Below are 14,882 nucleotides of genomic sequence, written 5' to 3'. Positions count from 1 at the left end.
AGAAAATAATAAATGGTGATGAGAAGGTGTAGAAAATTCCTTCCTTAATTGAGCCTTTGAACGATGTTTAATACGCTTTGGATGTGAGCGAATCTCTGCTGTCATATTGGCTCTGACAAATACATCTCTTTTTTTCTCCACGTTATTAATTTGTTTAAAAAGGGATTACATTGACAATTTTTTTTTTTTTTATAAATTTTACACTAAGTCTGACTTGTGAGACTTCAATCAAAAGAGTGTATGACTGTTACGGACTTTGAGATCACCACTCTAAAAGTTAGCTCAAAGGGTGGGAGTGCCCAAAGCCTTTTAAATCCCACATTAGTTTCCTATACAACTAATGTGGGACTTGTAACATTGCCAACCCCTCTAAAAGCCGACGTCCACGGCGGCTTTCACTCTATCGACACTTTTTAAACCCCACATTAGTTTCCTATACAATCAATGTGGGACTTGTAACATTGCCACCCCTTTAAAGGCTGACGTCCACGGCGGCTTTCACTCTATCGACATTTTTTAAACCCCACATTAGTTTCCTATACAATCAATGTGGGACTTGTAACATTGCCACCCCCTTTAAAGGCTTTCACTCTATCGACACTGACCCGACGGTAGCCCTTTCCCCCTCTGGGCGGCTTCACTCACCTATCAGTATTCAGTGCCTAAAGGCACCTTAATCTAGCCTATAGGTAGCCCTTTCCGTGGTCTCAACTCTCAATGAAAGCACCAATGTTACGGACCTTGAGGTCACCACCCCAAAAGCTAGCTCAAAAGGTGGAAGTGCCCAAAGCCTTTTAAACCCCACGTTAGTTTCCTATGCAACCAATATAAAACTTGTAACAATGACTATCAGACTTAATGTAATTTATAAAGTTGTGAAGAAAAAAATTGTCAATATAATCTTCCTTCTTTGTTTAGTGTTATTTTCGAATTTGCTTCGTATTTGGTTTATCATTATGAGCACTAAACCAATCAATTACACCATTTAACCGTGTTTAGTCTGTCTGGGATGCAGTGATTCATCGGTGGAGTGTAGCAATGAGATAACGATAGAACATACTCTGTAATGCTGTTGTGGTGTCAGGTACGTGGGTTAAGAGAATAATATAAATTATTAAAAAAATTATTATTTAAATATTTAAATTTTTGAATTAAATTAGTTTTTTATACCAAAACTTCAATAATCACTAAATTATAAGTTTGATTTTCCCTATCCCATTCTCTAATGAAATTAAATACATACAAAGTAAATCAAAAAATTAGTCTGTACAATATTCATACTTCAAGCTCAAATGACTCTTGAAAAAGTATGTTAGAATATAATATAAATTATTAAAAAGATCATCACATATAGACTTAAATTTTGGGTTGAATTGATTCTTTACATTCTGCATTTGACAAAGTTGTTTTAAAAATATAACTATTTTTTAAATTAAATGTAGAGAACATGTCTAAATTATTTTCTGATTTTGTATTTTAATCTTTAACTTTTAAAATTAAAAAACACAAAAAAAACAGTTATTTTATTAACTATTTCACAAAATAATTTTAAAAACAAAAAAATCAAAACAAAATTAAACAAGTCCATAATCTCCGAAAAGCTGATCCAATGGGTTGTTATATATTCACATACTGAAATTTAGATTTTAGATATTTACCTGTGATTATAAAAATCAAAATATTTTTTTTAGAAACCTAACATGACAATTTATAAGATTTAATAGTTATATTATAAATTAATCGTATATTATGTATAGAAACCCAAATTATTTATATCTTTATCTTTTTAATAAAAATTAGAAATCCAAATCCTTTAAAATTCTATAAATCTTGTGACTTGTGAGTGCGCACATCTTGTTTGACTGAACCCAAGTACTCTTGAAATTTGTCGATAAAATTTTTTATTTGATTTAATGCAGGTATGTTGTTTATATTGAAAAGGTTCCTTATAAATTAACAAATTCTTTATAAGATCATTTTTTCCCTCTCTTCCACTTTTTTTTTTTTTTTTTTTATTTTTACGGGTTATATTTGTTTTTCTTTCTTTCTTTTTTGAGTCGGGTCATAGTACTTCTGTTTAATATAATCATATTTTGTGTGTTTGATATGATATGTCATGTAACAAAAAGTATGATTTTTACCCCAAAGAAAAAAAGTATGATTATTTTATGATAGAGAATGATTATTTAATTTTTAAACATAAATGCAAAACAGAATTAAGACATTCCTGGCGAATATTATTCCTTTTATGAGATTAATATTTTTATATTATAAGAGATAATTTTATTTCTTACATACACATAAAAATATATAAGGTTTATATTTTTTTTTTTATCTTTTTCTCACATGAAACTCACACAAACCCTATATATTTTTATGTGCACGAGAGATACGAGTTTTTATATGGTAAAAAAAAAAAACATAAAGATAATCACATCATACGCTATCATCTGACATACACAGAATCTCAATCTTATCAACCTTGCTGACTTCAACACACATATTGTTAAAAAACTGTCTACACGTTTTTTCTTCCCGCGTAAAAGGTTCCAGACATACCGGCACCAAATCACGTTAAGGCAGAGATGTATAATCTGGATCCGGATCTAATCTATTTGGGTATGATCATTAAGCCGATAAGCTAGATTAAACGAAGATTAATGGATTGTCTTAGATCCAATTAAATTAATGAAGAAGAGAGGATTTGAGTGAAAAAGTAATGAGAAAAATCTACGTGGATATGTTGGTGGGGAGGGAAAAAAGATAAGGACGAGAATAATTGTAACCATTTTATATCTAGTACGCTTCCATATCAGGATTCAGGAGAGAGAATTAGAATATGAGGGTGTGTTTGGTACAGGAGAAATTTTTTGGTGACCGGGAATCATGATTAATGGGAATTCAGTAGAAATTGAGTTTACTTGGAATCTTACGAAAGATGTGTTTGGTTCGCCAAAATATTACCGGGAATATTGGGTAAAAATTATTGATTCCATATTTGGTTTAGAACGAAATATGACTTGAAATATGAGGTTATTTTACAAAAATAACCCCAAACTATTTTTACTTTTGTAATTGATAGATTGGGTCTAGATTTTTATGTGTATTGGGGTATTTTTGTCTCAAAATTTATTGTTGTGTTTTCCCTTTACTTGGTATTCTGATTGGTATTCCGAATTACCATATTATTTTTGGTAATCTGAATAGTGACTTTTCTTTATAAATCAAATTACTGGTAATCCTTGGATATCCGGGAATCGTAATTTATTCCTTCTACCAAACGTGGTAATTACATTTACCAAAAAAGAATTACCAGTAATCCTCTCCAAAAACTTGAACCAAACACCTCCTGAAAGAATGATTTTGATGAGAAGGATAGTGACCATGCTGATAAAGTTAATGTCAAATTGGGCACAGGTGGAGATGCAACTTCAACTGAAGACATTAATATTTACTCTTGTTGGCTGTTGCTAATTGGTCTTATCTTGATGCACCAGAACATCCACCTAAATTTTATTTGGCAAAATGGTATATTACAGTTCGTATCGGCATCATTTCATGTCAAAATTTAACATGATCTTATCATGTTTTAGATCATAATCATTTTTTTTTTTAGAAATTTCAATTAGTTCATCACTTCATAACTAATCCGATTCAGAATGTGTCCCAAGATTAAGACTTTAAACTTTTTCGAAAAACGTATTGAAAAAAATTGAACACATATTCTTACCCTCACATACTCAATTTCCTGAAGCCAGAGCTACCATCATTTGATCGTTGATAATTATTTATTCACAAATCAGTTGTCCAACTACAATTTATCACATTTCGTAGAACGAGAAATTATTTTAATTAATGACCATCGATCTATGAACGGATGACATTGATACAAAACATGACAAGGTCATGTCAAATTTTGACATGAGAGGCTCTTACACGTCAGTTACATACATAATCCAGATGCCACCCTAGTTGCCATAATCTAATAAAAAAAAATGTGATTTCAAAGGAGGAGTGGTTTGGTTAACAAAATATTATCAAACAACTGTATGGTGACTTGGATTGCTGATATGCTACGATTTAGTTACATAAATAACGTATCTTGCTACATGACTCCGACCTCCATACGCAATATAAATGGATGAGACTGTCCTTAGATTCCACTTATCAAAGTGAACTCGATACGAAATCAAATAAGACTTGGGGATTGAGCTATTACACGTACTTGAAATCGTATAAAAACACAGCTCATTGATATTAAAGCAATATAACTAGTTTGTACTAAAAAAAAAAAAAAAAAAAAAAAAAGCAATATAACTAGTGTTTTCTTTGTTGCAGATCCAGCTCATTGGCTCGGTCCAATTGTTTCAACGTTCAAGACTATAAAAGGTTCCAAAACAACATAATGGCTTCATTACTTTTCCCACTAAAAGGAAAAGGCAAATCAGTACTTAGATGCATTCTAATTTCTAAATAACAACAGATTTTTAGACAAATAAAAAGTAAATTTTAAATAGTACCAAATACCTATTGCCTGGTTGTCTGTCTGAGCCTCTAACCAATGCTGTTCAAACTGAACGTTGTAAAGAAGTGAAAAGAAACACCTTGAATGTCCAAAGCTCTAATAAAAATGGCTGAACTTGGATAAGAGGATGATCAGCATAATTGTTGTACATACAAACTTGGCAGTATGAATGTAGGTATTATATTCCAGGTTTGGAGTGGATTTCAAGAAACAGCAAAATTTAGCAAGCATTCACAAGTGTTGTGCTCTCCAGTCCACAGCAAAATTCTCACCACTTTCATCATCACTGGATGACTCTTCACGTCTAGACTCCTTGGCTACAACCTCAGACAATTTACAGCGCTTTGCAGAGTTAGCAGCCTTTCGCTCCAATCTCTTCTTCTTCAACATTTCCACTTTCTCCCTGAAGATCCTGTACAAAGATAAAATGATAGGTGTGGAAGCAATTTTAGTACAGGTGGGAGAACAGAACAAATGAAGTATATGATATGATAGCTAAACATACTTCTGCTCCACAGATTCAGCTTCTTCTATCGTTTCAGCAGCATCAATCTGCTCAGCAAAGATTTGATCATATCTCATGTTTGTAGTGCATATACACCATAAGGGTCTGAAATTTTTACTTAAATTTATAGCAGAAAGAAAATAATGATCATCACCTCTTCTTCTTCCAACCGGTCATCGACCTCTTTCAAGTCCTCTTGAATCAACTTCTCAAATTCCCTGTATTCGTCCCTAAGAAAGGATTTAAAATAAATCAATATTATTCCATGTTTCAATCTATTTAACTAATATAGAAATCTTCCATAAAATTAAATAGAACAAAAGTTTTCAAAGAACCAATATATGTGAAAGGGGTTTATAAATACTGCACTAACAATCTAAATATCAAGCAATAACAACGACTCACCCACTATACCTTTATATCTTTGAATAAAATGACTAATTAGATACCAGGGAAGGTCATTAAAGGATGTGGTTATAACAACAGGATTAAATGTGATAGTGTGAGGAGCAAACAAGGTTGGTATACAATCATCTAATGTTATGAATAAGTCATGTTTTCATTATTTTCAGAGTACTCCAAAACTCAAAACTCTGGTTGATACACTCAAAACTCTTATACCATGTTGAAACTACAGGTTTTTTAAACAAGGAAAAGGAAAAAGAGAGAATGACGATTAACAATGAATTATGAGATAAATAGTAAGATGTTACTAACTCAAATAATATAACCTAATACACTTATTTCTACTATTAATTAGGTCAAGCACTAGTATTACTACTGGTATAAGCCCAAGCTCATTATTAATAACCCTAATATCTTCTAATAGAAGCAACCTGCATTCATGACTGTTAAATTTAGTAGTGCTGGTACAGATACACAAAAAACATAAAGTAGGAACCTACTTGACATCTGGCTTAACAGGCTTTATGCCACGTGCACGCAAATCAGCTTCCTTATTATCAAAAAAGCCTTCAGGCAGAGCCCCTTTTACTTGCTTGATCTCTGGATCAGTAGTCTTGACTGTTGTCTGGCTAATCTCCATTGTTGCTTGACTAACCTTTGACTGTGCAGCATCATTGCCATGAGAATGATCCTTCTCCTTTTCCACATTTAACACCCGACTTTGAACAGAAACCCCTATTTTTCTACCTAAATCAGAGTCCACCAAATGGGAAGAGTCCTTTTCTGGAAGCAAAAATGTTAATGAAACCAAATGTCAGTTAACATTTGGTGTTGCAATCAGTGTTATCGTGAAACATGTAGCAAGAAGTCCCTAGGTATGCTAAAGCACCAATGATATATCTTCAGTTAATGATTTGTTTATTGTGATTTCAATACTCACAAAAGCATGCTCGCACCACTCGCAGCTATATATATATATACATATATGAAAGGATAACTTACACCGGTATAAAAATTACAAGTTTTACCTCAGATCTTTAACCATATCTTGCATTTAACAGCTCAAATTTATTAGTCATGTGATCTATTAGATACAAATGGAATCAACAATTAAGATTGAAAGTGTAACTTATGTAAGTGTAAAATAATCCTATTCCATATATATATATATATATATATATATATATGACATCCTAGACACAAACAACCTGGTTCATTTACTCCTATAAAATCTAAAAATGCCATGATTATTGTTATTTATCAAAATACAAATTTTGGCAGATTAAAAATACCCAAAAAGTAGCATTCATTCACAAGCAGTATACTGCCAACTGTTGTGTACAATCATTCTGTATAAAAAGACTAACATGTAACGCCCGGCCGCTTCAAGAATCAACGACTAGCCCCACATACTAACACGAGACTTTTCAGTGTGCTTTTTTCCTCACTCGCACACTTCCTGGGAAAACTTCCCAGGAGGTCACCCATCCCAGAATTGCTCCAAGTCAAGCACGCTTAACTATGGAGTTCTTCTGTTCCGGGCTACCGAAAAGCAGATGCATCTTGTTTGTATAGGTAGTACCAATTAATTCTTATAAGTTATTCCCAACTGTACTGTCCCATACCAGCATATTCTCTGGAATCCCTCTTTTTCGGGTGTTGATTCGATTCATTCATGTACCCCCGTCCCTAGAAGCCTGACAGGAGTCGCTCCTTGTTTGTGCCCTTTCGCACCATGCCCTTTCGCACCAGCGATCACTCCCCGCCCTTGTCAGCGCCCGTGATGTTACATGCCCACCAGTTTTCGCCTGGTTCGTCCTCGAACCACACCGTACTGGAAGAGAGGCCCTGCTCTGATACCACTTGTAACGTCCGGCCGCTTCAAGAATCAACGACTAGCCCCACATACTAACACGAGACTTTTCAGTGTGCTTTTTTCCTCACTCGCACACTTCTCGGGAAAACTTCCCAGCAGGTCACCCATTCCAGAATTGCTCCAAGTCAAGCACGCTTAACTATGGAGTTCTTCCGTTCCGGGCTACCGAAAAGCAGATGCATCTTGTTTGTATAGGTAGTACCAATTAATTCTCATAAGCTATTCCCAACTGTACTGTCCCATACCAGCACAGTCTCTGGAATCCCTCTCTTTCGGGTGTTGATTCGATTCATTCATGTACCCCCGTCCCTAGAAGCTTGACAGGAGCCGCTCCTTGTTTGTGCACTTTCACACCATGCCCTTTCGCACCGGCGATCACTCCCCGCCCTCGTCAGCGCCCGGGATGTTACATAACACATCTCCAATCTTCTCAAAGTCCAAGCATATGGATGTCTTACTCTTAAGAATTATATCTTATACATGAAGAAATTCATTAAGACGAAGAGAAGAAAATTGCAAGGAAATTGAAGGACAAGGGATCCTCCACAACAGAAAAAATAAAATAAAACAATGTATACCATAAAGAAGCGGAAGCAAACAATGTAAAAACCAATGAGGGACCACTTCTGAACAAGCATCAGCCTTTTGAGGCCCATGAACCTATAACATGTCATTAGTATTAATTCTATTAAGCACCTCAGTCCAAATAAAAGTTTAGACCTTAGAAAGAGCTTGGACTTACTGAAGGGTTTTCAAGATGGAAAGTAGTTCTATATAACAAATGAGTTAGAAATGGGAAAAAAGGTATGTAAGAAAACAGCCCTGAAAGGGTTAAGAGACCAAATCCTTTTGTCTGAATAAGAAGACAAATGAACATTGTCAATGAGACCCAAAAAATAGACTTCAATTCAGAAAATTCTCTATCAAATAAGTTACAAAAGAAGTGGAAATTCCAAGGGGAAAAAAAAGGAATTTTACTCTTATTATATGAGCTGCAATTGTGTGTAAATGAACAAGCTGGATATTATATATCTACACACAAAATATGCGTATATGAACAAACATAATTATCAGTGCCTGTAGCGTGCAAGTGCAACAATGAGCCTATAACTTCATTTTTCTAAATCAAATCCTTACCAGATCTTGTCTTTCTTGCATCACTATTGTCAAAAAAATCTGGTGGAAGCATAGATGATGACTGAGGTTTAGGCACTTCTCGTGAACATTCAGGTATTTTGGATTGTGAGTCTGAAGGCTGTTCTGGTTTAGCTTTGAGAAAGATGGTATCTGTAACAGGCTTAGCAATGTTCTGCTGAGTTGATCCAGCTGCATTAGCTTTAAGATTACTTATTGCCTGTCCAAAATAATCATTCCATTAAGGTAAGCTCATTTTGGGGTGGGGAGGCTGTGAAACAAACACAAAGTGAAACAAATCATAATAGGGCACCCCCCCTAAAACGATTATAATAAGATAATCTAAACATAAGCCAAGAGATGGTTTAAATATGTAACCACATCTGCATAACATGAACTAGACTGTACATGAACTAGATTGTACATATTATCACCTCACGATGCTTACGAGAAACTTGGTGTGCATCCCATATAGACTCAGACTTCAGAGCAACATCACAAACCCGGCAAACGGGCTGATCAAATTCATTATACCTGTATTTACATGCACATAAAGACAGAAACAGTCAAAATAATAATAGAATACCAAAAAAAAAAAAAAAAAAAAAATCATCTTGTGATAGTATAATCTTATGCCGAGCCAAGAAATAGGAATGTCTTAACAAGCACAAACAAGTATGTGAGTAGCTATAATAAGATGCAAATCATAACAGGAGTGAGTGGGGGTATTTAACATTGTTGCAAACTCAAACATAGCTTCCAAAATATACATCAACAGAAAATTAACCAAATCAATGAATGGGCATAGCTCAGTTCATAAGCAGAACTGCAGGTGTTTAAAGATTAAAGTGCCATTCTAATATGAAGAATAATAAATAAAACCATGAAAAGTTAGTTTGTAGCTAAAGCAGTATATTGGGTAACAAATTAACAATTTTATTATATGCAAATTTGCAAAAGGCTCAGTGAATCGATGTTATGAAGGGGGAAAAGCGAATTGAAGTCAGAAGAGAAAGATGAATGGAGTGCAGCAAGTACCAACCTAACAAGGGGAGATTCTATGCGTTTTTCCTTCTTCTGGGCATTCAATTTAGCACGAAAATATGCCTTTTTCTTGGCTTGCGCATCCATGTTCCCTGTTCTTTGGAAGGTAAGTGAGGCGTAGAGGGAAACGATTGAAAAAGGAGCAAACTTTGTACTGAAACCTTAACACCCAGAAAATTGTTGAATTGATAATCTTACGGATTCATCTTTCAAATCAAACTATAGTCTCCATTACCCCGGAAAAACAAGGGGTTCGCAAACCGCAACCGGGTAATTTAACCCGAACCAATTGTTATGGATCGGGTGAAACGAACAATCACACCGGCAGAGGATTTTAAAAAGAATCATAAGAGGATGTATTGGATTATGATTTAAAATATAGGGACATATCCATTTACAAAGAAATTTTTTATAAATTACAGTATGTTTTATGTTCTCCGGAGAAAATATAGTGTAGTTTGTAAACAAAAAAGTTTGTAAATATAACCTGTCCGTTAAAATATTATTTTGAGATAAAAAATTTTATAGATTTTGAAAAATTATTTAAAATTGTAGTGATTTTAAATATTTTTTACAATCAATATTTTCTAAGATTGGATTTTAAAGAATTTTAAGCGAATTTATAAAATTTGAAATGACAATATGAATTTATAAGATTTTAAAAAATCATATAAATTTTTAACAAACATTTAAAATTATAAGAGTCAATAAAAAAAGTAAATAAAAGAAATGATATTAATAAAAAAAGTAAAACAGAATATGATTTTTTCAATCAGTAATTTGAATTTGATGTAACTTATATTCTACTAAGCAGCAGCTCTCCACATATTTATATTAGCCATCCATGCATTAGCTTATTCTCGTTCCTGTTCTTGGGCTGAAAATTAACTTTTTTATTTAATATCAGAACTATGCAAATATGATTATAAGACTCACACATTTTTTTATTTATAATTCGAAATTTGTATATAGAACCTAAAGTTAATTATAAAATTTCGTTTGAAATTTTTTGCTATTGGTCTTGAAAATCTTGGGGTTTTTGTTCTACACGACGAGAGTTTTCTAATCATATATCATATGCATGTTTTCATTGAGTATTCGAAGAAAATTTTAAATCTGAATTTCTAAGTTTTATTACATGAAAATTAGAAAATTTCTCAAATTATTTTCAATGAATACATTAAAATCTTAAATTGTTTCGGGGCTTTAGAAAAACAAATTTTTGTGATGTATTGACACAAAAAATGTTTGATACTGTTTCCTATAATGAAGGAACTTGGTTCATGAAATCGGGTTAAAATACCAAGGGAAAATTTTGTTTTCACCCATTGTGATTTTGTGATTTGTCATTTGACCCCTTGTGATTTTAAACTTATCACTTAGACCTACTATGCTGAAATAATATATCATTTAACCACCTATGGTTTCAAATTTTTAGTTAGACCCTTGTGGTTACAAAATGTTTCACTTAGACCCCTTGTAGTTTAAAAACTACATATTTAAAATATTTTTTTCTGTTTTTTATTTTATATCCTCTTGTAATGCATTTAGGGTTTAAAAAATATTTTAAGTTATTTACTCTGAAATTAATTTATAAATTATAGTAATTTTTTTAATTTTAAAAATATATTTGAAATTAAAAAATATTATTTAAGATAAATTAAATATGTATTATCAAAATAAGATATTTACTTTCTTTAGATAATTTTATAACGATATTGGGTAAAAAATAGATAAAATAAAATAAAATTTGATTTGAATTTATTTTTTTGATAAAAATAAGTGAACTTTTTTATTTTTTAAACCATGAATGCATTAGATGAGATATAAAATAACAAAGAGAAAATATTAGAAAATATGTGGGCTAAAGAGGGTCGAATTCAAGTAACTGACTTGGAAAACGATTTCTTTCTGGTCCGTTTTGACAAAAAAAAAAAAAAAAGACATGGATTTCGCACTTATGGCGGGACCATGAATTATTTTTTATCATTATTTAGCGATCAGGTCTTGGGAACCTGATTTCCAGCCTTTCCAGGCAACAGTCAATAGAATTATGGTTTGGGTTAGGCTCCCTGAATTTTCTATGGAATATGTGAACACTGATTTGATTAAGGATATAGGGAATTGGCTGGAAAAATTTATTAAACTGGATGCAGCTACTACTTCTCTTGCAAGAGGTAGATTTGCAAGAATGTGTGTTGAATTAGATCTTAGCAAGCCTCTGCAAGTGGATTTTAAAGTGGATGGCAGAATCAAGAAGGTTGAGTATGAGGGGTTGCACCTAATCTGTTATCAGTGCGGGATGTATGGACATGGAAGGGAGAATTGCCCAAACAAAAAAGTAGCTGAGCAGGTTCCAAACACAGATGATGGTAGGCTGGAGGATCATAGTAATAAAGAGGATTCACCCTCAAATTCAAGGGAGGAAAATCCTAAATTTGGTCCCTGGATGCTGGTGATAAGAGGAAGGAAAGATAGAGGCAATCAGATAAGGAAAAATGAAGCTGCTAAGGGGAAAGAAAGTCAGTATAGCAAAAAGGGGGCTAATAATTTTGAGGTGTTGAGGAATAAGGAAGTCGAGGTAGTTAAAGGTCAAACAGCAGGTACGATGGTTGTTTATCAAGATCCTAATCAGAGCTCTCTTCAATCCAAAAGCAGAAAATCAGAATCCAATGTTGTTTCTTTGGTTGAAACTAAGTCAAAGTTCTTATTGGTGGGGGATACTAAGGAGGGAGATAATTTGAATTTATCTAAAGAAGTTTCTGATGGAGGAAAGGTTGGGATCAGAGGTAAAAATCTGTCCTCCCAAACAGTACCAAGTCAAATGAGTGAGTCTAAGGAAGGAGAAATCTCTAGGAATATGAATTCTGAAGCAAAGTTGCAACCTTCAATTGGCAGTTCAAAATCTAATATTTTGAACCAAGGTTTGGACAATGAAAGTTTAGATCAGAAACTGTGTAAAGGGGAACATGAACCGAAGCCTTCAGATGTGATGACGGTGGATAAGCATCAAGAGAATCAAGCAAGTGATAGTCTTCAAAATAATGCTGGAACAGAAACTTTCATGCAAAAGAGTCAAAAGGAGCAGGTATCCCTTAAATCTGCATTTAATCAAATTAGTTATTAATGAATTTTCTGATTTGGAACTCTAGAGGGGCTGCCAAAAGAGAATTTGGTGGAGCCCTTAAGATAATGGTTAGGAAGAATAATGTAGACATTGTTGTCCTGCTTGAGCCTAGGACTCAAAGTAGAGTGTGTAATAAGATCCTAAAAAAACTAGGTTTTGATAGCTCAATTGTGGAAGAGGCTGTTGGGTTCGCTGGTGGAATTTGGATCATGTGGCATAGCAAAAAAGTTGAAATAGGTTTGGTATCCAAAACCTCCCAATTGATTCACTGTAATGTAAAAATACCTTCGGGCCAGCCTTTTTATTTTACAGCTATTTATGCTAGTCCTACTCAAGCATTGAGAGAAATTATGTGGAATGATTTGCGTAATCTCAATACCTTTATTTCTGATCCATGGATCCCAGGAGGAGATTTCAATGAAATTGCATTTACTCATGGAAAAAAAGGAGGTGTCAGGGCTGATTCATCAAGGTGTGGTAAGTTTCCTCAAGTTCTTGAAGATTGTAAAGTAGCTGATATGGGCTGTGATGGTTCTCTATTTACTTGGCAAGGTCCAAAATGGGCGAATCTAGATAGAATTTTTAAAAGACTAGATATGGTGGTGGCTAATCTGGATTGGAGAGTTATGTTTGAGGAAGCCAGAGTCTATGCTCTTCCTCGTTTGTTATTTGATCATAATCCTCTTATTATCAAGCTCTTTGAAGATGCCAGAGATAGAAGCATGAGGCCATTTCGTTTCTTTGCAATTTGGCAGGAGCACTATTCCTTTAATGATTTTATGAAAGCAAAGTGGGATAATGATTTTGATTTACCATATATGCTGCAAAGGATAATACCGAATATTAAATTGTGGAACAGAGAAGTTTTTGGCAACATTGATAGAAGGAAAAGTAGTCTTGTTAATGGAATTGCTCAGATTCAGGGTGAGCGTGAGCTGAATGATTCGGATAATTTGAAGAGAATGGAGGAAAATTGTCAAAGTTTACTGTTAGATGTCCTTAAAGAGGAGGAACTTTACAGGTACCAAAAGTGGATAGTGGATGAGGATAGAAACACAATATTCTATCACCTAAGTACAATTGTAAGGAGGAGCTCAAATAAAATTTTTAGACTAAGGAATGACAATGGTGCCTGGGTTTCTGAAACAAAGGAGCTTAAGTCTTTGGCCTATAATTTTTTTTAAACTCTATTTACTGAAGATGTTAAGTATAGAAGATGGATCACATCTGAGAACTTGTGGCCAGATCTTTCTAGGAGAGATATGGATTGCCTCGGTAAGTATCCGGCTGATTTGGAAATAAAGCATACGGTTTTCAACTTGGGCAATTTTAAAGCTCCAAGGATTGATGGTTTTCCTGCCATTTTTTATAAGAAAAATTGGGATCTTATTAAATCTCAAGTTTGCTCCCTAGTGCAGCAAATTTGGAATTATCCTGAGATGTTGGCTTCTATTAATTCCACCCTTCTGGTTCTTATTCCTAAGTTCCAGAATCCATCTCTGATTACTCAGTTTCAGCCTATTTCTCTTTGCCCGGTGGTTTAAAAGATTGTTAGCAAGATCATTGTAAATAGATTAAAGCCAATTATGACTAAAGTGGTGTCTCCAGCTCAAACAAGTTTTGTTCCTCAGAGACATATTCAAGACAATATTATTATTGTTCAAGAACTTGTTCACTCTATGAGGAAAATGAGGGGAAAAGGTGTTTCATGACAGTTAAGGTTGATCTGGAGAAGGCCTATGACCGTCTTAACTGAAATTTTATTCGGCTAATCTTGGAAGAGATTAAGGTACCAGATCATTTAATTAAATTAATTATGGTAGCTATTTGTAGTCCAAGGACCAGTGTAATTTGGAATGGCAACTTGACAGGAATTCCAGACAAGTAAAGGTATAAGACAAGGGGAGCCTTTGTCCCCTTATTTGTTTGTCCTAGCTATGGAAAAACTTTCTCACATCATTGATACAACTGCTAATGGTGGCATGTGGAAGTCGATTAGAGCAGAAAAAAGGGGGCCAAAAATTTCTCATCTGCTCTTTGTAGATGATTTGATGCTGTTTCTTGAAGCTAGTGGGGAGCAGATTTAAGTTCTTCTCAGATGTCTGAATTTATTTGGTGAAATATCTCGGCAAAAGGTTAGTCAACAGAAAACAAGTATTTATTTTTCTAAAAATACTCCTGATGATATTGCAAAAAGAGTTACTGATGTGAGTGGGTTTAAAAGGGTTTCTAATGTGGGAAGATATTTGGGGGCAATGATAAACCA

General features: G+C 33.9%; 1 protein-coding gene across 3 annotated transcripts; it reads right to left on the bottom strand.

Annotated features, from left to right (window-relative positions):
* Window positions 1-4,315: 4,315 nt before the first annotated feature.
* On the bottom strand, window positions 4,316-9,780 carry LOC133316879 (protein ABA AND ROS SENSITIVE 1). Of its 3 annotated transcripts, XM_061518674.1 has the most exons (8): window positions 9,688-9,760; window positions 9,488-9,581; window positions 8,880-8,979; window positions 8,449-8,665; window positions 5,936-6,218; window positions 5,185-5,260; window positions 5,031-5,077; window positions 4,316-4,937 (listed from the first exon to the last, which is right to left on the bottom strand). In XM_061518674.1, the coding sequence occupies exons 2-8, from the start codon at window positions 9,574-9,576 to the stop codon at window positions 4,757-4,759; spliced, it is 993 nt and encodes a 330-aa protein (XP_061374658.1). In that variant the 5' UTR covers window positions 9,577-9,581; window positions 9,688-9,760; the 3' UTR covers window positions 4,316-4,756. The 3 variants fall into 3 exon arrangements, with proteins under 3 accessions (XP_061374658.1, XP_061374657.1, XP_061374660.1); XM_061518673.1 differs by having other exon boundaries at window positions 9,488-9,780; XM_061518676.1 differs by lacking the exon at window positions 9,688-9,760 and having other exon boundaries at window positions 8,894-8,979.
* Window positions 9,781-14,882: the final 5,102 nt, after the last annotated feature.

This window comes from Gastrolobium bilobum, unplaced genomic scaffold, assembly GCF_033153095.1.
Source record: "Gastrolobium bilobum isolate Gb01-03AN ecotype WA unplaced genomic scaffold, APGP_CSIRO_Gbil_v1 utg9312, whole genome shotgun sequence".
Lineage (NCBI taxonomy): Eukaryota > Viridiplantae > Streptophyta > Magnoliopsida > Fabales > Fabaceae > Gastrolobium > Gastrolobium bilobum.
The sequence above is the reverse complement of the archived record's forward strand: the minus strand, read 5'-3'. Positions and strand labels throughout refer to the sequence as shown.

Excerpts from the sequence above, each read along its gene's own strand:
- LOC133316879 (XM_061518673.1), bottom strand. The coding sequence starts at position 9,576 with ATGGATGCGCAAGCCAAGAAAAAGGCATATTTTCGTGCTAAATTGAAT. Across the intron at positions 6,219-8,448 it reads TGCAAGAAAGACAAGATCTG|AAAAGGACTCTTCCCATTTG; the intron begins GTAAGGATTTGA and ends TTTTGCTTCCAG. Across the intron at positions 4,938-5,030 it reads GCTGAATCTGTGGAGCAGAA|GATCTTCAGGGAGAAAGTGG; the intron begins GTATGTTTAGCT and ends ATCTTTGTACAG.